The 27665-nt window shown below is 33.5% G+C and overlaps 1 protein-coding gene across 3 annotated transcripts in view; it reads right to left on the bottom strand.

Moving 5' to 3' along the window:
- Positions 1–27665, bottom strand: part of Rock1 (Rho associated coiled-coil containing protein kinase 1) — a 151777-nt gene that overhangs the window by 88017 nt on the left and 36095 nt on the right. For 2 of the 3 annotated variants that reach the window (XM_046438524.2, XM_046438523.2), the window contains exons 2-6: positions 25641–25722; positions 3674–3774; positions 3024–3161; positions 1332–1507; positions 191–275 (exon numbers count right to left, since the gene is read on the bottom strand). In XM_046438524.2, the coding sequence (XP_046294480.1) occupies positions 191–275; positions 1332–1507; positions 3024–3161; positions 3674–3774; positions 25641–25722 (582 nt within the window). Of the gene's footprint in view, positions 1–190; positions 276–1331; positions 1508–3023; positions 3162–3673; positions 3775–9678; positions 10062–25640; positions 25723–27665 lie in introns of those variants that run through there. The other variant, XM_058577089.1, reaches the window with a different exon arrangement.

Here is a 27665-nt window from a genome sequence, read left to right on the forward strand (position 1 = left end):
TTACCCTAAATAGACAGGAAAAATAAATCGCTAACAAGTTACCAATACAACATTGAAACCATGGTATTTAGTTCAACAAATACAGGCACATCAATTCCGGGCAAGTCCAAATATGGTTGGTGAATTCTTATAGCATTTTCTAAGAAGCTTTTACTTTGAATTAACAAAAATTAAAGTGTAATTAAGTAACCTTATTCATCTTCATACAAGTACCAAAATCTGCTAACTTCAAATGTCCAGATTTATCCAGCAGCATGTTATCAGGTTTCACATCCCTAAGGGAAGAAAAAAATAGCAGAATATTTCTGAAACAGATCAGACACTAGTGAAAATTATGAGGCAGTTATTTTAGGTCAAGTATTCTCAATCTATATAAGGCCAACTTTGATCTACATGTGTTCCCTATCCACATCTAGAAACTGAATTTTCATCAAGCAAACTCCTTTATATTTTAATGCCTTAAAAGAAGACACACACACACACACAAACACACGATAGAGCTTTGATTCTTCAATCATTTGAGAGAGATTAACCACCAAAAATATCACATTTGAAAATATAAAAGGTAATTGAAACATGTAAGATAGGTAAGTACATAAATAACACCAGGACAGTTTCTAAGTCATTTTCATTTTTCATCACTGACATGCAAATACAGCAGAGCAATTGTATATAGGATTCAGACAGTGTTTGCAAAAAAATGATATTGTTCTAATGCATAAATAAGACCTATTAATCAAAAGAAAGTCAATTTATATTAAAAAATTAAAACCAAAGTAACACTCCAGCACATACTTTATTTTTTGGGGGGGGGAGGGGGTACCAGGGATTAAACTCAGGGGCTTTCAATCACTGAGCCATATTCCCAGCCCTATTTTGTATTTTATTTAGAGACAGGGTCTCATTGAGTTGCTTTAGTGCCTCATTGTTGCTGATGCTGGCTTTGAACTGCCTCAGCCTCCCAGGCCATTAGGCTTACAGGCATGAACCACCACACCCGGCTCAGTGCTTACTTTAGAAAACAATTATTACTTTTCAAAATACCATTTAAAAACTATGTAATCAGATATAGTATATATATACATATAAACATAAAATATACAAATATATAAAAGCTATAAAATCAGATATATAATAATGATATTAAAGAATACATTCATATCAACATTAAACTAAATACTAAAACTATCATTTCTAAATGTCACTCATGTCACATGGGAAGAGACTAAGTAAATTTAGAGTAGAAAATATTCATCAAATAAATCAAAGTTTCAGTTCTTTTTAGCTATTCCCTTTAGCAAATGAAAGATTTAAAGCATTTTTATCTTTACCTATGAATAAAACCCATGGAATGGATTGCATCCAATGCAAGAACCACTTCTGCAGTATAGAATCGTGCCCACTTTTCAGGCACATCATAGTTGCTCATTAAGTTTACAAGATCTCCACCAGGCATATATTCCATCACCATGTAGAGATATCGATCATCTTGGAATGCATAAAAAAGCTATAAAATGCAAAAAAAACAAATTCCTTAGAATGAAGTAAGATTGTTTCATTAAAAAACTAACAAAATACTAATGTTAATATTCAAGTAAAATAAATTAAAGAACAGTTACAAGTACAATTTAAAAAAAGACAAATGCCTCACAGTCTGCTGTATATTCAAAAGAACTATAAACCTTTTTCTGAAGAGTTAAGTCACCTTTTCCTTCATAACTTTCTTTACTCTGAATTTTTTATATAATAATTTTTTATTTATAATAATTTCAATAGAGAATATACAAATCTCTTAAGCAAAGAAATATAGTACCTCTTATTTAACTTGTGCATTACTGAACTGTACTATTAAATTTATATCAACACCACAATTCTCTAAGAAGTCTTTGATAAATCAAGCTACAATTTCAACTGTTCCTTATTAGCAGCTTGGCTCTGGCAATCTATGACCACAATTTCTTCCAGAAGATATAAAGAATAAACCTTTCTTGACTTTCATACCTTGCGTTCAGTCAACATCTGGATACCTGGCAATTAAATAATTAACAAATGTTCAATGAACAAAATTATGAATTAATCTACAACTTGGGGGTACACCTAATAGCAATTATATTCCTGGACTGTTAAAAAATGATTGAACATAGGAAGCACTTAGTGCAACAGATGCTCAATACGTGATAGCAGTTGGTAGAAGTAATAGTAACAGTTAACAAAGAAATAGGAAAACAGCAGCAGCAAAAGACTAATCAGGAAAAGTAAAGTCCATTAATAAGAAACTGGCTAGAATATTAGGCATAAATGTATTAGGTGGCCACATAAATTATGTGAAGTTAAAAGAGCAAATTTTTAAAAGAGCACCTTCACTAAATACTAGAAATTTGGAATAAAATAAGCTCTAGAGAAAATAATACCTAATATACATAGCTGTTTAAGATCTTCATATTTCCTTTTTTTAAAGGTATTTAATGATTTTAATTATAGATTTATTTTAATTTTAAGAATATATTTGGGAGAGGCATGAGAAACTAAGTGGCATTCATGACTATTCAAGATTAAAGTATACAATAAGAGAATCTTATGTTTGCCAAAAACAAACAAAAAAACTCTTAAATTTCAGGGTGGGGTTGTGGCTTCATGTTAGAGTGCTTGCCTGCCATGTGAGAGGACCTGGGCTCCATCCTTAGCACCCCATATAAATACATAAGTAAAACAAAGATCCATAGACAACTAAAAATAAATAAATAAATAAAATTTGAATTTCAATATTAAAGTATCTATTTAAAGTATAATATACTTTCCTCAAATCAAAGCAGTTATTCAAATTCTAAAGAAACCATTATTTTGCCTTGGTCTTTCTGGAGATGATTCAACTAAATTAAATTTTATGATTTAAATAACAACAACAATATATTAGTCAATTCTATAATTGTAAAAAAAACTACTACTGTTCTATAAAATAAATTTCTCAGATATGTTTAGTTATAAACTAGAGCAGCAATAATCAAACAGTAGCAACATCATACCTGAACAACCCAAGGACTGTTAGCAAAAGCCATGATGTCCCTTTCTTCCCAGAAAAAAGCAGAATCAGATCTCTTAATCATTTCAAATTTGCTGAGAAGCTTCATAGCATATACCTTCCTCGTAGATTTATGCCTTACCTTTAAAATTGAAAACAAACTTTTTTTGAATACTTAAAACTCAATGTTTCACAGAATATTTAATATTTTAAAAATAATTTATTATTTATTATTTAGCATTATTTCAGCTATTTTTATTTCTTCTATTCTGCCGAATTATCCCAATTAGCTAATGACAAGGCTTTAATTACCAGAAGTAAGTAATGTTAGAAAAACTTTATTCCTTATATCACAGCACATTTGCTATGTATGCTACTTTATAAAGTTTACTACTCCATAGTATTTTAGATAGTCTAATATTAGAGCAAAAATTTCTCTTCTTATGCTTGAGATCTTTTTGTTACACATGGATGCTCAGGGAGAACATTTTCGACTTACTGCTAGACTTAGTTCAAGGCTTAGGCAAGAATCATTAGAACAATTTAAAGCAAGAATTCTGTAAAATTAATATTTTCCCAAATATACATGTTAGACACACAGGATTTTTTTTATTTAAAAAAGTTCTCTATAAAAATCTCATTAAAATAACCTACCAATTGAACTTCTCCAAATGCACCTCTACCAATCACCTTCACTACTTCATAATCTTCAGCTTTCATTCGTAAATCTCTAATTTTATTTATTGTGTCTTTATCTGTATGAAAAGAAAAGTATATAATTTTAAGTCACTAAAGCATTATAACTAAACATCACTTATAATACAATTCTTGAGGGGGAAAAAATGAAAAACAAAAATTTCATAGAATGTTTAATGTGGTAAGATTTCTTTCCAAAATAATTTCTGGAATTGCTCCACTATACTATTAAAAGTTTTTATTAAAATGTGACAATAGAGCTGGCCATGGTGGTGCACACTTTAATTCTAGCTACTTCAGAGGCTGAGGCAAAAGGATCAAAAGTCTGAAGCCACCATTGGCAACTTAGCAAGACCCTACTTCAAAATAAAACACATAAAGGGCTAGAGATGTAGCTCAGTGGTATAGCATTACTGAGTTCAATCCCGAGTATCATACACACAAAAAAATGTTTTTTAAATAAATATTACACTATGAACAAAAACTAAACATAATTCACTTATTCATTTGTGGTATTTTAAGTAAATATCAAACTTGAATTTAGGGAACATGAATAGATAACATTAGATTCGTGAAATAAAATTTTGTTTTTATTAAGTTAGTTTTGAAGACTCCTTAAAAAAGATATAAGTAATTTTAAATAGTAAAGGCAAACATAATAAAGAATCTAAATGAATTTTCCAACTGGCAATGTTTAGTTCAAATTACTACATTTCTCTATTAGAACCTAGATTTTAACTTAAAATATTCAATGGGAATAATTGCATTTATTTATATAAACTTTTCATGCTATAAACTATAATAATTTACATATCCCTACTGGGTAGATATTCTAATTCCTAATTTGGTCACAGATTAAAATAGAGCTATTTTAATCCACATGGGTCAACATTGGCATGAGATTACATGAAAAAGTTTCACATATTTCAGAGCTGCACAAAATTTTTTTTAAAAAGCTATTAAACTTGAGCTCTAGTTCACAATAAAAGTGCCAGTAATATTCTTGTCTCTTTTTAAAAAGGTACATTAAAATTCAAGCATTCACATACATTATGACTAACACACCCAACAGAGAACAAATTTCCATACAGGGATAACATAAGTACATTTAATTCTGGGGGTTATATACCCATTACAAGATGCATTACAAAGATATCAACAATAACCAATTTGTTGCACAAATATTTATTTCTACTACATATCAGGCTCTAAAGTATTCACTGAAGATACATAAAGGCAACTTTAAAACCTAGTTCCTGCTCCCAAGAAGTTCAAACTCTAATAAATGAAACAAACAATGAAAAACAATCCAAAAAAAAAAATGTAATAAGGGAGATAAGCACAGTTTTTCAAGTCCTAAGGAGGATACTTAATTCAAGCTTGCCTTGGAGGGAGATGGATAAAAAGGTTTTCTAGAGATAACACCTAAAAGATGTCTAAAACAAAGAGCAACAGTTAGCCAAATGAGAAGGAATAAAAAGTAAGAACATTCAGGTGGATGGGCAATAAAACCAAAGGCACAGTGGAACTGTATATAAGAAGTTCTCTGTTGCTGAGTATAAATCAACTCTGTAGTAAAGATGGCGAGCCCAATATTGGTTAAAGAGTTTGAATCTTCCCTACAGTTTATAGGTATAGGCCAGTACTTATAAACCTATTATTTAATCATAAAAATCTTTTTCAGATTAAAGTTTAAAGCAGCTCAATATTACATGTCATCAAAAAAAGTGCTCTGCTCTGGAAAATATGGTGAGTGAGGGATGCTAGATAGGGGCTGAAGTCTCTTATACTTTATGAAGCCTCTTATACCTTAGTCCCTTGGGGGGTACTGTACCATCTGCTGGGAACTGAGAAGTGCAATCTGAAAACCACTAGCATGGGTTGAAGGCCATTAAAAAAAAAATAAGGCAAATAAAACAGTCAAACATTTCAGCTAAATTACTCTGGAGAAAATGTAAAAGATGAATTCAATAAGGGCAAGACTGGAGGTGAGGAGAATTTTTAATTATATTGGTGAAATAAGAAAGTCTTGAACCCAGATAATGTATTACATAATAGTTCATAAGGTTGAAAAAAGATCCCTGGCTCTAGTTACTTGAGGCTTAGAGCCATAAAAAGATTATAAAATCTTAAGGAAGACTGCAGACAAGACATCTAAAATCCAACATATCTTTCTCTGTTCTACTATCTTTGATTTTTAGCTTATCCTAATACAGGCTTACATGCTAGCAAGTGTAAATGCCTCTTGATTGATGATGGCTTTCAAACTCAGAAGTTTCTGTGGCTCTAGTTTTCCTAGTTTACCTCATCAAGAGTCCACTCTAGAATTAATCAAGGACTTAATGGCATAGTCTAACCAACAGCCTTTGGTTTCAACATTCAGGACTATTTATCCACATCCACCCTAATCTCAGGATCTTAAAAACTGTTTATTGGAAAGTAATAATGTAGTAATAATAGTATCCCTAAGCCTAGGGATACTATTTACAGCCTGATCTTCATAGGTGTATGATTTATTTGAGGTAGAAAATAGTGTAATTAGATGCCTTCCAAACCTATCTTAGATGACTGGATGTTACCAGATATCCATACCCCAATGCATGAAGGTTGGGCTGGGTTTTAGTTGAAATCTGGGATTGTCAAGAAATATTCATTAATAATAGTCCCATTTATGTTATTTGGCACATGGCTTTCCTAAATTCAAATCTGTGTTTCCTGACATATTGATACCAATCCCAAATTGGCCAATTATCCCCAATCCTTCATCAATAATTTTCTACCTCTCCTTTATCTGAACAATCTCTGGGAGCTTGATATTCATAGTTAGTCAGCCCTGGGCATTCTAAGACATGATTATAAAATGGTTGCTTATTATTGCTTCATTTTTCACAACCAACATAGGCTCAGACATATAATCACAACTGATTATAATATAAATAACTTATAATTATAATTAATATCAAAATACTGGGATCAGAAATAATTTTAAAAGGAAGAACATTAAGGATTAAAAGACAGCAGCAATGATTTTTTTCCAAAGTCATTTCAAGCAGCACTAAGAAAATCGCCTTTTACGGAGTAGGTTCTGAATAAATAGTTGTCTAAATATGTCATCCTTCATTCATATGTCTTCCTCACACAGAGTTACCTAGTAAGTTGATTTGTTTTATTTTCTGTTTGTTTTTACCCCTCCAGATGTACCCTCTTTAGTCACTTTAAACTCACAGTGCCTCTTCAAATAACAAGTTTAGGAAAATAACTCAAAACAGAGTCTTGTTTTTCAACTGACAACTGATTTTGCTCTTAAGCCTTCAATTGTTTAACAAACTGTTCTTGCCCAAAGACTAATCATTTTTATTATATATTTTTGTTGTGCTAGGGATTGAACTCAGGGCCTCAGCATGCTAGGCAAATGCTCTACTACTGAGCTGTTTCTCCAGCCCCAAGGCTAATAGTCTTAAGCAAGTTTTTCTCTCTGTACATATTTGTTTGGCTTCTGTAATCATATGCCACCAGCAAACAGCTTTCTCTGGCTAACAAATAACCCACTAATAAATTTAGGTAAGAATGTAGCCTCATGTCCTTTCCATTTTTGTAAACAAATTCTACTCTAATGATATATTCCATTTCTTCTATTTTTTATAACTGTTTTTATAACTGTTGCTGCTGGATGAGGTGGGAATGTTATGATTAGTGCATAGTCTGATAATTCACTCTATATGATATTCTTCTAGCACAGCTATTATGTCACTGAATACTAAACACAATCCTCTCCCACCTAACTCAATGAAATCATTCATACTCCACTGTGCCTCAAAAGGACAACCTACTAAGTACACTTTTTTGTTTTCTTATTTGGAAACAACAGCTAAGCACTGATAATAAAAAATAAAACATTATGGTATGATGATACACATGGCACTCAAAACACTGGAGTTGTAACAGTAACATTATGATTTATACTGCCTTGAGCATTAGTGTGAAGCCATGAAAGTGCCACTTGTATCTCTGTTGTAACTACTCAACTCAGCTGCCGGAGGGAGGGAGGGAGGGAGGGAGGGAGGGAGGGAGGAAGGAAGGAAGGAAGGAAGGAAGGAAGGAAGGAAGGAAGGAAGGAAAAACCCCTGAAAAAAAATCAAGTGTGGCAATGCCCTAATAAAACTATTTATGGGCAACAAAATCTGAATTTCATGTCACATTATTCTTTTGTCCTTTTTTTCCAATCATTAAAAAATATAAAAACCATTCTTAGCTCATAAACTATTAGGATAGCCGGCCAAATCTGGCCTATAGGTTTTTAGTCTGCCAATCTCTTCTCTAAAGAAACCTAGCTCCTCTGAAGACACTGCTTCCTCTACAGCTCTCATGTGATGACCTTTATCCTCCTACTAGTCCCAGATGTGGAACTGGTCAAATCCACTGCCGTCTCCACACCCCCAACCCTAAATCTGCCAGCTATGATTTTCATTGTTTTAAGCTATATGTCTCTCATTGTTGATGTTACCTACTGACTATCAGGTCACCCCATCTCATTACTAAAAAAATCTTAGTTACTGAACTCTCCAATATACTCCTATTTTAATTCTTAGTGATTTTAATATACACATAGTCGTTTTGCTTCCAATAATTCAGCTTCTTCTTTCTTTCAATGATTTTGTTCTCCACCTTATCCCACTCACTCATTTCCCATAATTTCAATTTCAAACCTTATACTCTCTAAGCACTTACTTAGGTTACATGCTCAGCCCTAATATAGCCTTTTCATTTATTTTTAATTGATTCATAAACCCATAAAATTATACATATTAATGGGATAACATAAAATGTTTCAATAATGTACACGTTTATATTTATCATTTATGAAATTTTAAAATATACTCTCTAATATCTTAACTCCAAAAATCTCTAGCCTCACCAGACTGGTTGATTATAACCATTTTTACTGTCCCCCATTGCAGTGATTCTTATCTTTCCTATCTACTGGCTTAAATTACCTGGTCAATTAAAATCACTCTCTTGTCTATACCTTCAATACCTTCAGCTCTCTTCTGCTTCATTTGATTTGGCAATCTTAAATCCAACTTGCCAACTACTCTTACATCAGCACTCATGCAGCTGAATATGTCTGAATAAATACATAAAGTCACATAGTGATCTAATTTTAAGTTTATAATCATAAACATAAAGCTGGCCCTTAATTCTGCTTGGCAATCATACGTTTCTCTAGCCTGTTCACTCTCCCATTCTCCTACACACCATATTTCACATTTTCTTCTTTTCTTTTCATTCCTCCCACAACTCTCCCACTGACCCTCATTCACAGCTAATGTTCTTGTTGATCAGTACAATGAAATAAATGAAACACTCAGAAGAAAAGTGCCACCAGCTACTCAATTTCTATCATGTGTATTCATCTATTTGGTCTTTTCACCTTGTACAATAAACTATTTCAATCTTAAGTCAATCCATTCACCTGTGTACTAATGTTAATCTTTTTTACTAGTTCAGGTCATTCCTCTAGTAATCCTTTCTTTCTCCTGTATCACTAAGATTTCCCCCAACTTTAATCCCACCATGTTGTTTTCTTCCTTACAAACAAACAAAAAAGTTCTTGATCCTATTTCTATCACCAAGTACTATCTCATTAGTCAAGCCCCTAAGTGCAGCAAAATTCCTGAAATGCTGTTTATACTCTGTTCCTAAAACCTTCTTTCCATTTATTACTAAAACCACTTCAGATGAGCTTTGACTCACTTTTCTATCAAAATTGCTTATCAAAGTCACAAACAAGCACTACACTGCTAAAGCCAATGGCCAGTTCTCAATGCTATTTGTGCTACAACAGCTTTAACACAGTTTGATCACTCTCTCCGAGTATTTGTTCTTTACTTGACTTCTAGGACATCACATTCTTTCAATAATACGGTTATGTTTTGGTTTTACCAACCTAGTTCAATAGCTACCTTTTCAGTTGCCTTTGCTGGTTCCTCCTCTTCTCCCACAGTTTTCAATGTCATAGCATCCCAAGTCTTATTCCTTAATAGAGTTTTCTTCTATATCCTCACTTCTTTGATGGATTTAAACCATCTACATTATCAGTCCCTTGTCTCTTTTAATCTCCAGACTTTCGTATTCAACTTTTTTTTTTTTTAGTTGTCAATGGACCTTTATTTTATTTATTTGTGGTGCTGAGAATCGAACCCAGTGCCTCACACGTGCTAGGCAAACATTCTACCACTGAGCCATCACCCCAGCTCTCCTATTCAACTTCTTTCAAAACATATTCAAAATATACCTTTTTGGAGCTGGGTGTAAACTTAGTGGCTCAAGAGGCTGAGACAGGAGGATCACAATTTGGAGACCAGACTAAACTTAGTAATATTCTATCTCACAATAAAAATAATAAAGCTGGGGACTTAGCTTAGTGGTTAAGTGCCCTGGGTTCAGTCCTCAGTATTAGAAAAACAATGTGTGTACACAAACACACATACTTCTTGGGTAATAATTAACTTGAATTTAAAGGGCCCAAAATTAAAGAGATATTCTCACCCAAAACCTCCACATATGACTCCCACACTTGGGCCGAAGACTCAATTTTCCTCCTGGCAATAACCCAGAAGACATTCATTTTGTTTAAGTATAAATGTGAGCATTTATTTAGAATGAATAAAGAAATCAAGACAAAGTTACAAATATAAAAAACTGATCACATCACTTAAAAATTCTAGAAAAGTAAAATCCTATATTTCTTATTAACTTTTTCAATACTGTTTTTACTTTTTTTGATAATACTATTTACTTCTTCATATAAAAACATATAACAACTTTCTAATATTTTTAGAAAGAATAAAAAGGTTCTGGCAAATGAAACTGACCAAATTCAATTGCTATATTTTGTGTATGTACAAATATGTAATAATGAATTCCACAATTATGTATAATTATAATGCACTAATAAAAATTGCTTTTGAAAAAAATTTTAAAAGTCAATTTTTAGGGGGCTTTCTTGACTTTTTTTTTTCCTCTTACACTTCACATCCAATCTTTCAAGAAAATATGTTGGCTCTCTCATTGAAATATAGCTAGAATCTAAAAACTTTTCACCTTCTGCTACCACATTGTACACCAAGCCACCATTATCTCTTTCTTGTACATGTAAAAAAATGTAACAAATTAATGCAACAGTCCCTTAACCAATTCCTTGTGTCCACCCTTGCCTCTCAATACCCTACTCCAATGGAATTAAGTTTCTAAAACACAGCCAGATCATGACACTTCTCTGCTCAAAACCCTCTAATGTCTTGTCACCTCACCAAAAGCAAAAGCCCAAGATCTTACATCAACATACATGATTCTACATGACCTAGCTTCCCATTTTCTTTTTCTTATCCTCTCTCCACATTCTTACCTCTCTGATATCATTCTACTCTTTGCTCCCTGTTTAATCCTATTCAGCCACACTGGCTTTCTTGCTATTCCTTAAATAGGCCATGTGCACTCCCTCCCTCAGAGCCCAATGAACAGAGTATGAAAAGGAAAAATAGTAACTTTCCAGGTGAAAAGCTTGACAGATACTACCCTAAACCAAGTTAGTAAATAAATTATAACATATTATCTGAAATATGATGAAAAGGACACTTCATCTTTGTGGTATTCCCCCCAAAACTCATTACCCTGTCTAATTATAAGAAAACATGAAACCAATTCAAAATCAGAGACACTCTATAATATACCTGACAAGTAACCTTCAATATTGTCTAGGTCATAAAAAACAAGAAAGAATGAGCAACACAGACTGGAGGAAATTAAAGGAAAATGATGAGTAAATACAATGCAGTATTCTAGATTGGATTCTGGAACAAAAAAAAGAGAGAGATTACTGGAAAAACTAAAGATACTGGAATAACTTCTCCAGCTAATGTGCCAATATTGATTTCTTAGTTTTGTCAACCTACCATGGTTATGTAAGATGTTTACATTAGAAGAAAGGAGGTGAAGGTATCTGTACTATTCTGCAACTTTTCCATAAGTCTAAATTACTACAAACACTTTTTTAAAAGAATGAATATATTTAACATTTTTTTTTTAAAGAGAGATAGTCTCACCTGGTCATTCCAGGTGGCCTCAAATTCCTAAGCTCAAGTGACCCTCCTGCCTCAGGCCTCTCAAGTAGCTGGAACTACAGGTATGTGTGTCACCATGCCTGAATTAATGTTTCTTTTTTTAAAAACCCATCTGATTTAGTAATTTTTATTGGTAATAATTTCAAACAGACTATTTTTGCAACTTCCTAGGTTATACCGCATAATACAGGTTGAACATTCCTCAAGTGAAGAATCTAAAATTTAATGTGCTCCAAAATCCAAAAATTTTTGAGTGTCAAAAAGATGACAGAAGTAGAAAACTTCACAATTAACCTCAAGTGACAGCTCAGTGAAATTATAGATGTACTAATAATATTGTATAAAATTACCTCCAGAGCTCTATGTAAAAGATGGATATGAAACAAGTAAATTTTGAGTGTAGATTTAGGTCCCAGCACCAAGATCTCTAGTAGTATTTATGCAAATATTTAAAAATCTGAAAAAAATTCAAAATCGGAAACATTTCTGGTTCCAGATATTTAAGATAAGGTGTACTTAAGCTGTATATTAGATTTTAAAGCTCCATTAAAAAATTCTGGGGCTGAGGCTGTAGCTCAGTGGCAGAGCACTTGCCTAGCATGTGTTAGGCACTGGATTTGATCCTCTGCACCACATTTAAAAATAAGGGGCTGAGGATATAGCTCAGTTGGTAGAGTACTTGCACAAGGCACTGGGTTCAATCCTCAGCATAATAAATAAATAAATAAATAAATAAATAAATAAATACTGTACATCTACAACTATAATTTTTTTTTAATTTTTTATTGTTGGCTGTTCAAAACATTACATAGTTCTTGATATATCATATTTCACAATTTGATTCAAGTGGGTTATGAGCTCCCATTTTTACCCCATATACAGATTGCAGAATCACATCAGTTACACATCCATTGATTTACATATTGCCATACTAGTGTCTGTTGTATTCTGCTGCCTTTCCTATCCTCTACTATCCCCCCTCCCCTCCCCTCCCCTCTTCTCTCTCTGCTCCCTCTACTGACATTCGTTTGTCCCCCTTATATTATTTTTCCCCTTCCCCTCACTTCCTCTTGTATGTACTTTTGTATAACTCTGAGGGTCTCCTTCCATTTCCATGCATTTTCCCTTCTCTCTCCCTTTCCCTCCCACCTCTCATCCCTGTTTAATGTTAATCTTCTTCTCATGCTCTTCGACCCTACTCTGTTCTTAGTTACTCTCCTTATATCAAAGAAGACATTTGGCATTTGTTTTTTAGGGATTGGCTAGCTTCACTTAGCATAATCTGCTCTAATGCCATCCATTTCCCTGTAAATTCTATGATTTACAACTATAATTTTTTAATTCTGACTTATATAACACTGTGTGGAAGGCATTTTGGCAACATGTATCAAAATGTAAACAAGGATACAATTTCTAACTCAGCAAATCTTGAAATTTATTCTAAAGAAAGAATAAACAGGTATAACAAATTGTACATACTTGTTTATCACATTCTTGCATTTATAGTGTAAGTATATATTAATAATTTGCTATTTTTAATAGTGAAGAAATAGAAAAACTGAAGTGTTCATCATTACAAATTTTTTTAAATTATGGTACAATCCATGCAATTGAATAAATATATATATATATGTGTGTCTGTGTGTGTGTGTATATATATGTATATATATGTGTATATATATATATATATATATGTGTATATATATATATATATATATATATATTCTTAAGAATGTGTTATCTAGGGGCTGGAGTTGTGGCTCGGTGGCAGAGTGCTTGCCTAGCACATGTGAGGCACTGGATTCTATCCTCAGCACCACATAATAAATAAATAAATAAAGGCATGCTGTCCATCTACAACTAAAAAATATATTTTAAAAAAGAATGTGTTATTTATATTTATTGGCAGAAAGATATTCACAATTTGTTTTTTTTACTGAGCACACTGGTTAGCTGACCAAATTCCCCTTTGATTTTTATGTAGGATGTTCTAACTTTCTGATCCAATGATATGTATGTGCTAAAATGCACATTCCTGGGTAATCACAGAGATGTTTTGTAGTTCATATTTCCTTAGGTAAAACTGTTAAGTTATGATTACGATCACAGTTTTAAAATACAGTGTTCAGCTGCCTTCCAAAATGACTGTACCAATTTCCACTCTCACTTATATTCATCAATCCTAGAAATTATTTCTATTTTTCCAAAGTTGGAGAGAAAAAAAAAAACTTTTCCATAATTAAACTTCTGATATGACAAAATCTGTCAATATTTCTGTAGTCTCTAGTTCCAGTATTCTGCTTAAAAAAAAAAAAAAAGGCATTCCCTACTTTGAGGTTGATTATAAACATAATTACCTGTAATTTTATCTAGTACTTTGTCTTTTCATTTGTATATGTTGTAAAATGGGCACTGGGTTTCATTTTCTCTCCCAGTGGAATATGGTCTCAATAAAAATTATTGAATAACCTACCTTTTCCCCAATGACTTACATGCTATATTAAGCTTATACTGAATTTGTGATGCTGGGGATTGAAGCCAAGGGCCTTGTGCATGCTCAGCACTGAGCCACATCTAAGCTCCTAAGCTTACACTGAATTTTCATATAATAAAAAAGTATGTTTCTAGACTCTATGATGATCTACTTGTCTTATGTCCTTCAACAAAGTATTATTTTTCTTATAACCCAGTACATAGTTTGAAAAGATAATCCTAAAATATTATTAGGATAATTCTGCCTCTCTCTGAAATGTAGACACATTACCACTTAAGTGTTAGACTCACTAAACTATGCAAGTCATTTACATATTTAAAAGAGAAAAAAATTCTGCCAAGGATACTGTCCCATATTAATGCCTGGAATGAACCTTAATTCCTAGCTGTGTAGAAGAAAGTTCCTTTGTTTGTTTTTTACAATGCTGGGGATTGAAACTCCAGACCTTGTGCATGCTGGGCAAGGCCTCTACCACTACCACTGAGCCATAACCTCAATCCCAAGAAAGTTTTTAATGCTACTACCAAATGGTAGTTCTACATTTTTAAAAAATCACTTGAAAAATTTTTAAAATACAATTGTACACTAATCATAATATATTATCAATATAATCTATATCCTCCTCTTAAAAAACTTACACTTTTTAAAGTGTAAGTATTTTAAAAGTAAATAATATATAAAAGATAGTACATGCATTTTGCTGTTGTTTTAGAACTTTTATTCATTGGAATCCCCCAGAAAAGTGAAGACTTCAAGCTACATCTAACTTTATATTCATAGTCCATGAAAACCAAATTTAATTTTCTTAGAGCTAAAATAGCACTCATCTTTAATATTGCATGATTTTACTAATGTAACGAGTCAAAAACATGAAAATGAGAGCTCTTCTACAAGTCATAATAACTTTTCATGTTTTCTTTAAATTACTATAGGATACAAGAAAAATTTCCCCTTATATTGAATAATATGTGCCATTTCCTTCACAAAAAGGTTGGGAGTGAGATTTGACATTTACAATTTAAAAAAATATACTGTGACACCAATAAAGATAACTGTGCAAGGGCAAAAATAGATGGATGGAAGGCTTTATTTAATTGAAAATAATGAAATCTGGACAAGAGTGGTTGTGATGGAAAATAAAATTCAAGTCTTTGAAGTCTTACAGAAATTTAAAAATATGCATTTATTAGTCTTTTCTTTCACTTCCTATAATCAGACCATTTACCTATCTTTAAATTAATTTTCTGGCAACTAGACCAATCTCCAAAGTTTTTCTATAAACTTTCATATCAGCATGTTAATTCAGTATTCTGGGTGGAATCTGTACTGAATTGGGGGTATAAAATAATTTTAAATGCTCAATGTTTTTCTCATTTCCTGAACAACTTTTCTTCAAAGTTTTAAAAGCTCATGAGAATAATGAAAACAAAACCTAACAAAGTAATTCTTTATTATCCAATACTAACTCAAAACTCCACCATACCACGTCAGTCTCATCTTCTACCATCTGTCCTTCTCATCCTTTTTCCCTCTCATCATGAACTAAAATTAATTTATATCAAACTCTTAGTTAATCAGAAGATATCTGTTCCCTCACTGCCTGAACTGATAAGATTCCTCAACTGATAATTCTAGCCCACACTTTAAGACTCAACTAGAATATTACTTTTCTATGAAGACTTTTGGGTCTTTTATTTGTTTGGTTTTTGTTACCAGGGATTGAACCCAGAGGCACTTACCACTGAGCAACATCCCCAGACTTTTTTATTTTAAGACAGGGTCTCATTAAGTTGCTGAGGGCCCTGCTATATAGCTGAGGTTGGCCTTGAACTTGTGGTGCTCCTGCTTCAGTACCCCAAAATTTATCATTTCTTTGTGGTCAAAATCCTTACTCAGGCTTTTTGAAATATATATCTATACATCTATCTATCTATCTATCATCTATCTATCCTCACCCTACTACTGCAAGAGAACACCAGAATTTATTTCTCCTATCTTACTATAGCTTAATACCTATAGACAAATTTTCCCCTCCCTCCCTTCATCCTACTCTCTCAAGTCTCTGGTAACCACTATTCTCTCTTAACTTATGAGATAACTTTATATTTGTGAGATCATGTGATATTTATCTTTCCCTGACTGGCTTACTTTACTTGGCATAAGGATCTCCAATTTCATCCATACTGTCACAAATGACAGGATTCCACCCTTTTTTCAGATGAAATGTACTCCAATGTATATAGAGTGAGACCATTTTTTAATCCATTCATTAGTTGATGGATATTGAGGTTGATTCCACATCCTATCTCTTGTGAATAGTGCTACAATAAACACAGGACTACAGATGTCTCTACAACATAATGATTTCATTTGCTTTGAATCCATGAGTGGGATAATTGTATTATACTAGCAGTTCTATTTCAAATGTTTTAATGAAATTCCATAGTTTTACTTAATAGCTGTAATTTACATTCCCACCAACAAAGTATAAGGGTTCCATTTTCTCCACACCTCACCAATACTTTTCTTTTGTCCTTCTGATAATAGCCATTCTAACTGAAGTAAAATGATATCTTATTTTGATTTGATTTATATTTCCCTGATGATGACTAACGATATTGATCATTTTTTCAGATATGTTGGCCCTTTGTATGTCTTTTTTTGAGAAAGGTCAACTTAGTTCTATTGCTCATATCTTAATCAGATCGCTATTTTGCTACTTCATTTTTTTAGTTCCTTATGTATTCTTATTAACCCCTTATCCGATGTATAGTTTGTAAAGTTTTCTCCATTCTGTGGGTTGCCTCTTCACTCTGATTGTTTCCTTTGCTACACTGAAGCTTTTTGGTTTGATAAAATCCCATTTATCTACTTTTGCTTTTCTTTCCTGTGCTTCTACAGTCTTATCCAAAAAATCCTTGCCTATTCTAATATCATGAAGTGTTTCCCTTGTATTTGCTCCTAGCAATTCAGTTTCTGATCTTACATTTTTAAATCCATTTTGAGTTGATTTTTGTAACTGGTGAGAAGTGGGGGTTGTTATGGTTTGGATCTACAATGCCACCACCCCCACCGCCAAAAAAAAAAAAAACAAAAACGTATGTGTTAGGCAACACATCAATTTTCACCGTTAAATGATTAGATTATAACAGCTGTCACCTCACTGCTGAATTAATCCATTAGTAACAACCTAAATGGACTCCTGGGTGGTAAATCTAAGGGAGGTGGGGCATGTCTAAAGGAAGCAGGTCACTCCTTCACTGCTTTCTGGCTGCTATACACTGAGTTTTCCTCTGCCACATCCTTCTGCCATGATGTGGCATAAGGTCTGTCTCACCTAAGCTCACAGTCAGCCAGCCATGGACTGAACCTTTGATACTGTGAGCCCAGAATACATCTACCCTCCTCTATGTTGTTCTTATCAGATATTTTGGTCACAGAGACAAAAAGCTGACTAACCCAAAGGTCAAGTTTCATTCTTTTGCATGTGGATATCCAATTAAGCAGCAGCATTCACTGAAGAGACTGTCTTTTCTCCAAATTGTGTTCTTAGCACCTTTGTCAAAAATCAGCTGGCTATACAAGGGGTGGGTTTATTTCTAGTATCTCTGTTCTGTTCCACTGGCCTAGGTGTCTATTTTTATGCCAATACCATACTGCTTTCATTACTCCAACTTGGTAGTATAGTCTTTGAGGTTGGGGTAGTGTTACCTTCTGCTGTATTGTTTTTGCTCAAAACTGCTTTATCTTATCAGGGATTTTGTGGTTCCATAAGAATTTTTAGGATTTTCCCCCCCTTGGTCTGTAAAGAATATAACTGGTATATGATTGGATTTTCATTGAATCTGTAGATCAATTTGGAAAGTATGAAGATTTTTAACAATATTGATTTTCCAATTCATAAACACAGGATGTGTTTCTATTTTAGTGCTCCTCCTCAATTTCTTTCATCAATGCTTTATAGTTTTCCTTGTAGAGCTCTATCACATCTTTATTTAAATTTACTCATAGGCATTGTATTTTATTTTATTTTATTTTTTATTTTTTTTTTAATTTTTTATTGTTGGCTGTCCAAAACATTACATAGTTCTTGATATATCATATTTCACAATTTGATTCAAGTGGGTTATGAGCTCCCATTTTTACCCCATATACAGATTGCAGAATCACATCAGTTACACATCCATTGATTTACATATTGCCATACTAGTCTGTTGTGTTCTGCTGCCTTTCCTATCCTCTACTATCCCCCCTCCCCTCCCCTCCCCTCCCCTCCCCTCCCCTCTTCTCTCTCTGCCCCCTCTACTGACATTCGTTTGTCCCCCTTATATTATTTTTCCCCTTCCCCTCACTTCCTCTTGTATGTACTTTTGTATAACTCTGAGGGTCTCCTTCCATTTCCATGCATTTTCCCCTTCTCTCTCCCTTTCCCTCCCACCTCTCATCCCTGTTTAATGTTAATCTTCTTCTCATGCTCTTCGACCCTACTCTGTTCTTAGTTACTCTCCTTATATCAAAGAAGACATTTGGCATTTGTTTTTTAGGGATTGGCTAGCTTCACTTAGCATAATCTGCTCTAATGCCATCCATTTCCCTGTAAATTCTATGATTTTGTCATTTTTTAATGCAGAGTAATACTCCATTGTGTATAAATGCCACATTTTTTTTATCCATTCATCCATTGAAGGGCATCTAGGTTGGTTCCACAGTCTAGCTATTGTGAATTGTGCTGCTATGAACATCGATGTAGCAGTGTCCCTGTAGCATGCTCTTTTTAGGTCTTTAGGGAATAGACCAAGAAGGGGAATAGCTGGGTCAAATGGTGGCTCCATAACCAGCTTTCCAAGAAATCTCCATACTGCTTTCCAAATTGGCTGCACCAATTTGCAGTCCCACCAGCAATGTACAAGTGTACCCTTTTCCCCACATCCTCGCCAGCACTTGTTGTTGTTTGACTTCCTAATGGCTGCCAATCTAACTGGAGTGAGATGGTATCTTAGGGTGGTTTTGATTTGCATTTCTCTGACAGCTAGAGATGGTGAGCATTTTTTCATGTACTTGTTGATTGATTGTATGTCCTCCTCTGAGAAGTGTCTGTTCAGGTTCTTGGCCCATTTGTTGATTGGGTTATTTGTTTTCTTATTGTCTAATTTTTTGAGTTCTTTGTATACTCTGGATATTAGGGCTCTATCTGAAGTGTGAGGAGTAAAGATTTGTTCCCAGGATGTAGGCTCTCTATTTACCTCTCTTATTGTATCTTTTGCTGAGAAAAAACTTTTTAGTTTGAGTAAGTCCCATTTGTTGATTCTAGTTATTAACTTTTGTGCTATGGGTGTCCTATTGAGGAATTTGGAGCCCGACCCCACAGTATGTAGATCGTAGCCAACTTTTTCTTCTATCAGACGGCGTGTCTCTGATTTGATATCAAGCTCCTTGATCCATTTTGAATTAACTTTTGTGCATGGCGAGAGAAAGGGATTCAGTTTCATTTTGTTGCATATGGATTTCCAGTTTTCCCAGCACCATTTGTTGAAGATGCTATCCTTCCTCCATTGCATGCTTTTAGCCCCTTTATCAAATATAAGGTAGTTGTAGTTTTGTGGATTGGTTTCTGTGTCCTCTATTCTGTACCATTGGTCCACCCGCCTGTTTTGGTACCAGTACCATGCTGTTTTTGTTACTATTGCTCTGTAGTATACTTTGAAGTCTGGTATCGCTATACCGCCTGATTCACACTTCCTGCTTAGCATTGTTTTTGCTATTCTGGGTCTTTTGTTTTTCCATATGAATTTCATGATTGCTTTCTCTATTTCTACAAGAAATGCCGTTGGGATTTTGATTGGCATTGCATTAAACCTATAGAGAACTTTTGGTAATATCGCCATTTTGATGATGTTAGTTCTGCCTATCCATGAACAGGGTATATTTTTCCATCTTCTAAGATCTTCTTCTATTTCTCTCTTTAGGGTTCTGTAGTTTTCATTGTATAAGTCTTTTACCTCTTTTGTTAGGTTGATTCCCAAGTATTTTATTTTTTTTTGAAGATATTGTGAATGGAGTGGTTGTCCTCATTTCCATTTCAGAGGATTTGTCGCTGATATACAGGAATGCCTTTGATTTATGCCTGTTGATTTTATATCCCGCCACTTTGCTGAATTCATTTATTAGCTCTAATAGTTTCTTTGTAGACCCTTTTGGGTCTGCTAGGTATAGAATCATGTCATCTGCAAATAGTGATAATTTAAGTTCTTCTTTTCCTATTTTGATGCCTTTAATTTCTTTCGTCTGTCTAATTGCTCTGGCCAGTGTTTCGAGAACTATGTTGAACAGAAGTGGTGAGAGAGGGCATCCCTGTCTTGTTCCAGATTTTAGAGGGAATGCCTTCAGTTTTTCTCCATTCAGAATGATGCTAGCCTGAGGCTTAGCATAAATTGCTTTTACAATATTGAGGTATGTTCCGGTTATCCCTAGTTTTTCTAGAGTTTTGAACATAAAGGGATGCTGTACTTTGTCGAATGCTTTTTCCGCATCTATCGAGATGATCATATGGTTCTTATTTTTAAGTCTATTGATGTGGTGAATAACATTTATTGATTTCCGTATATTGAACCAGCCTTGCATCCCAGGGATGAATCCTACTTGATCATGGTGCACAATTTTTTTGATATGTTTTTGTATCCGAGTGGCCAGAATTTTATTGAGGATTTTTGCATCTAGGTTCATTAGAGATATTGGTCTGTAGTTTTCTTTCTTTGAAGTGTCTTTGTCTGGTTTAGGTATCAGGGTGATGTTGGCCTCGTAGAATGAATTTGGAAGTTCTCCCTCTTTTTCTATTTCCCGAAGTAGCTTGAAAAGTATTGGTATTAGTTCCTCTTTAAAGGTTTTGTAAAACTCTGCTGTATACCCATCCGGTCCTGGGCTTTTCTTAGTTGGTAGTCTTTTGATGGTTTCTTCTATTTCCTCAATTGATATTGGTCTGTTTAGGTTGTCTATATCCTCCTGACTCAATCTGGGCAGATCATATGACTTAAGAAATTTATCTATGCCTTCACTATCTTCTAATTTATTGGAGTATAAGGATTCAAAATAATTTTTGATTATCTTCTGTATTTCTGAAGTGTCTGTTGTGATATTAGGCATTGTATTTTAAAGAGATCAATTTTATCCCATATTCCAAGTGTATTCTTAGATCACTATATCTGATACCTGTCAGCAAAAAGCAATTAGTGTTGAGCATGGTGACATATGCCTATAATACCAGCAATTGAGGAGGATGAGGCAGCCTCAATTACTTAGCCAGATCCTGTCTCAAAATCAACTAATAAAAAGGGGGATGTGTCTCAGTGGTCAAGAACCCCTGAGTACAATCTCCAGTACCAAAAAAAAAAAAAAAAAAAAAAAAACCAATTAGAAACAAAACACCAACCTTTAATAATTTTGATGTGAACTAGGAGTACCTAAATGAATTTCAGCAGTAAATGAAATACTATCCTATGAAAATCTATTATGCTATATAAAATATTACATAAACATGTCAGGAATTGAAGATGAATGTTATAATTATATTGAAAAATAAGTTTACTTTTAACATGTTTTTTCACCTTGTTTTTTGTTCATGTTTGCTTATTTTATTATTTCACATTACATGTTGTTTTATTTCAAACAACTTGTAAACATTCTTTCTTGAAATAACATGTTGATTTAGAATTAAGTTCATTATTAAATGAGCATTAAAACCATGTTTCTTTTTAAAAGTTGGGTTTATTAATGTATAACAGAGTGTTTCTTGTTGGATGTAGATTTCAATGAGTTTTGAACAATACTAGGCTTATGTAATCATCACCACAAAGAAGTTAAAAGAATTCCAAAATTTCTTCATACCCCTTTCTATTCAGTTTTTCATGTTTATTAGTCATTTCTACAGTCTTATTCCAGGCCTAGGCAACTTCCCATAATTTCAATCTCGAAAGTCTGACATTTCTAGAATTTTCCACAAATGGAATTATACAGTAAATTCCCCCACACACACCTTTTTTTTTTTTTTTTTTTTTTTTTTTTTGCTGTGCTGGGGGTTGAATTTAGCACCTTGTATATGCTAGGCAAGCATTCTATCACCAAGCTACATACCCAGCTTGAAGGCAGTCTTTGACCCTGGCTTTTCTCATTCGGCAGAATATTTCTCTGAGATTTACTGATAGGATTGTCCATGTCGGTAATTTGCTTCTTTTTATTGTTAAGAATATTCTACTATGTGGCTATCACAAATCGTCATCCATTGAACAGTTAATGGGCACCTGAGTTGCTTCCAGTTTTCAGCATTTACAAACAAAGCTGCCTTTAATGTTCTTTGTGCCTTAAATAGGTCTTTGTGTAGACATATACTGTCATTTCTTTTGAATAAATACCTAGGAGTAGGACTCCTGAGTCATATAGTTGGGTGCATGCATAACTCAAACTCTTCCAAAGTGCTTTATCATTTATAAACCAGCCAGCAAAATATCAGAGTTAGAACCTCCAAGTTCTCATAAATACTTGATATCATTTTTTTTAAAGATTATAATCATTCCTATGGTGTGGTATTGCATCTTACTGTTGCCATAATTCGTAACTTTCTTTATTTTGGGGGGGGGGGGTACCTAGGGGCACTCAACCACGGAACCACATCCCCAGCCCTATTTTGTGTTTTATTTAGAGACAGGGTCTCACTGAGCTGCTTAGCACCTCACTGTTGCTGAGGCTCACTTTGAACTCGAAATCCCCATGCCTTAGCGTCCTAAACTGATGAGATTACAGGAGTGCACCACCGCACCCAGCCATAATCCCTAATTTTCTACTGACCATGTCGAATAGTTTTCCATATGCTTATTGGCCATCTTCGTATCTTCTTTGGATAAAAAATCCATTTAAATTATCTGTCCAGTTTTTAACTGTATTTTTATTACTAAGACTTTATATATTCTGGATATCAGCCCTTTGTCAAATAAACGATTTGCTAATATTTCTTTTTATTTTATGGGTTGTCATTTCACTTTGATAGTTTTTTTTTTAATTTTTTTTTTAATTGCAGTCGGACACAATACATTTATTTATTTATTTATTTATTTTATTTATTTAATGTGGTGCTGAGGATCAAACTCCTCGAATGTTCTTACCGCTGAGCCACAACCCAGCCCCTGATAGTGTTTTTGAAACACAAAATTTTTAGTTTTGATGTTTAATTTATCAATTTTCCTTGTAATTTTGATATTTTATCTAAGAAACAACTGCTTAATCCAAGATCATGAAAATTTATACCTGTTTTCTTCTGAGAGTTTTATAGTCGTAGCTCTTTTTTATAACTTAATTTTTGTATATAGTATGAAGTAGGAGTCCCACCTTCATTCTCTTACATACAAGGATATCCAGTTGCCTGAGTACCATTTGTTGAGGATACTATCTATCTTCTTTCAGATGTTTGCAACTATTTTCTCCCAGCCTATGGTTTATCTTTTCACTTAGTTTCTCTTTTGCTTGTGTGTTCGTTTGCTGATTTTTGTGGTATTGACGACTGAACCCAGGGACACTGAGTTAGATTCCCAACCCCTTTACATTTCTTAGAGACAGGGTCTCACTAAGTTGCCCATACTGCCTCAAACTTATCTTCCTGTTTTAGCCTCTCACATTGTTAGGATTACAGCTGTGCACCACTATGCCTGGCAATCTGAGTACTTTTGACATTTTAATACTAATCTCTCTTTTCCTTCCGTTCTCTTTTATTTAGATCTTGTCTAATTTATGTCTGCAGTATTGTGTAGTTCTTAGTATATAGATAGGTCTCACACATTACTTTGCCAAATATACCCCCCAAAATTAAGATAGCATATATTTCAATTCTTGCCACACAACTTTTACAAAATTATACCCCACTCTTGGCACCATCTTGTCTACCATCAAATAAGAAAGTGTATTTCTCCATCTTCTTAGTTCTTTCACAACATATTATCAAGTAGGGAGGTAAACAAATGTAAACATTAAAAGAACTGTACTGTTATTTCAGTAGAATGTGAGAAATTATTAAAAGTTTTATACTTAAAAAGTTCCCAATTCAGAAGCTGGTACCATATTCTAAAATAAAATTGAGACTGAATTTTTTTTTTAAACCAAAAATTGGAAGAACATAAAATTGGTAAAAAAAAAAAAAAAATTCTGTGGCAAGATAACAAAATATAGAAATGATAAAAGTAAATTACAACAAAGTAAAAGAATATGACTATTTATTATGATAAAACTTTTGTAATAAAACATATGTAATCAAAATGGAAAGATAACAACAAAACAAACCCAATCTAAATGCAGTAATATATATGGTTTAGCAACAGAAATAAATTAGTAAAGGAGGATTTTATAATCTAGTTCTTATTACTAGTTCCTTATGATTAAAAGTTTGAAACTATTTTAAGTCATGTAATCATATTTTAAATTTTAATATGAAAATCCAAAATGGAATCTCTAGGAAAAAAATTTATAGGGGCTGGGGTTGTGGCTCAGTGGTAGAGTGCTTTGTCTAGCATGCATGAAGCACTGGGTTCGATTCTCAGAACCATATACAAATAAGCAAAATAAAGGCCAACAACAACTAAAAAATATTTTTTAATAAATTTTATGAAACTTAAATAGAAAACAATTTTCATGGACAAAATCTTCATATCTTAAGAGTTTCTCATGTCATTTATTTATTTATTTTTACCTGTGAGTTTTCAAATAATGAATTCATTTATAAAAGAAAAATATGAAAAAGATACAAAACAAAATACAACATATAATTGAAACACAGTGTGTGTGTGTGTGTGTGTGTGTGTGTGTGCGTGAGCGTGAGGGCGGGCGCTGGGGGTGGGGCCGCAACTGGGGATTGAACTCAGGGACACTCAACCACTGAGCCACATCATATTCCTAGTCCTTATTTGTATTTTATTTAGAGACAGGGTCTCACTGAGTAGTTTAGTACCTCACTGTTGCTTAGACTGGCTTTGAACTTGCAATCCTCCTGTCTCAGCCTCCAGAGCCCGTGCCCAGCTTATATATGCACTTTTTAACATACTTATTTCTGCTATTTATTTTTCATCCGCTTCTCTGAAAATTACTTTGTAGATTTTTCCACTAGACACTCAAACTAGCTAATAAAGTTTCTTTCACATTTTCTACTAATATTATGCAGGAATTATTGATAAAATAACCAAAAAATACAAGGAAAAAAGAAAGGATTAAATTATTTAAATTAAGATGTAGTTATATACAATCCGCCATTGACCTCCACAAAAAAATTACTTACATCTGCTTAAAAAGTTGTCAATATTTTTGTTTTTTCTTAAGGCAGGAAAATCCAAATCATATACCAAAGCATCCAATCCATCCTAAAGAAACAAAAAAACAGTTAGTTTTTTTGGATCACATTAGAGAATTTTGCTTTTTTAAGATTAAAGAATAGAAGCTACACTTAATATTTAATTTCCCATCTCTAATATATCTTGTGTTCATTTAACACAAGATTTTTACACCCTTTTACAGGTTAGTGAGTAATGAAATTAGATAAAAGCTGTTTTTATTTCATATGTAGATTTTCCACTTTCTAAACCGGCCAGGCACAGGAACAGGAAAATCACCACAGATGAGCAGCAGGTGATTTTAATTCATGCATTTTTCTCCACATAAGGGCATGTCGTTTTACATTTTACCTCCTCTTTATTTTCATTTCACAAGTATACATCAAAAACCTACATTTCTCACTACAAATACTTTACAAGGTAATAGCTAAATAGTTAATGAAGCATGAAGTTTAGTATAAATTCCACATAATCCCAAAGACAAGTTATATACACATATTTAGTTCTAAAAATGTATTAAGTTTTCATAGAGTTCTTTCTTTCTTTAAAGCACTTTCTAGGGCAACCAGTAGTAAAGGACAAGTATGAACATTTGTTTTTCAGTGGATATTTACTAACCAAGTACCAGGGCACTGTGAAGGTGTACCAGTCAGTGTTGGAATGGAAAGGCACTTATTTAGACTATACATCCTGCCATATGGCAGAAGCAGGAAGAACATTCAGGTAATTCTAACCTATCTCTATTACAAAGTGTCACCCTCTGGTAAATGTGGTTTGTTTAACAATGATGTATAATGATGAAGAATGAGTTGAGTCACGCTTAAAAAGATTCACTTGCAGAGTTGTTGAGAAATTTGAGCATTAAAAAAAAATTACTTGCTTTTTAAAGGAAAAAATAGTGTATTCACATGCTACTGCTGGGAGGTCAAGTCACATAACCTTTCTGAGCCTCAGTTTTCTTTATTGAAAAATGAGGATAATGAACACCTATCTGCAACTCATATAATAAATTTGTGACAAGAAAGCAAAGTAAGAGAAATGTTTAGCCCTTAATAATATCACTTCTCTATTTCTGTAGCTGACATCAGAAAGCTCTACAAGTTAGTCTCCCTGTTGATAGAAACGACATTAAAAAAAAAACAAAAAGAAACACCTTCTAATCATACAGTCATAAAACCTTAAGAGTAAATCTTAGATCATGATGTCAAAAATCTTCCTCAATGCAGTAATCCCATCTGGCTTATTCTGGTCATAGTATTTGATTATGTATTTGTCAATGAAAGACTAGCTGACTCCACTAATTGCTTATGATCACTATGTGTTTGGACCTATCACTGTATGCTTTAATTTTACAGTAATATGAGATAGTCTATTGCTTTTTCAGTATCATCCATATGCAAAAATCACATACCTCTTATCAGAGAGAGAAAACTGGCAAGAAGGTATTCTAGCATAATTTAAAGCATATTCCAACTGAGGCTAAGGGAGTGAAGACACTAGAATGAGGCACAGAGATGCAAGCTTCCCCTTTAATGCAGAGAAGAAGTTATACAATATAAGCCATGTGCATACCCAACCATAAATTGGGGCAAGGAATCCGGACTTTCACTCAATGTTCTAAATTCTGTAACAAAATGAAGAAAATACTTCTGCATTTCCTAAAGTTAAAATTTTGATAAAGGGATTCAGGACCTTAACAGAAATTAATAGTCTTCCAAGTGCAAAACCAACTGACAAGGAATGACAGCTTAAGCATATAGTCTTACTTCTCCTTCATTAAATTTCATGATTTAGAAATGAAGCAAAGCTACAATCTACTTTCACAACATGTTTATCATCTAGCTTAATCATAAATTTAAGAATGCAGAGGAGACTGGGCACAGTGGCACATGCTTATAATTGCAATGGCTCGGGAGGCGGAGGCAGGAGGATCAATAGCTCAAAGCCAGCCCCCAAAAGTTAGCAAAGCCCTA

This window comes from Marmota monax, unplaced genomic scaffold (assembly GCF_021218885.2).
Source record: "Marmota monax isolate L192 unplaced genomic scaffold, Marmota_monax_Labrador192_F-V1.1 WCK01_AAM20220418_F8-fsc00232, whole genome shotgun sequence".
In the NCBI taxonomy this organism is placed as follows: Eukaryota; Metazoa; Chordata; class Mammalia; order Rodentia; family Sciuridae; genus Marmota; species Marmota monax.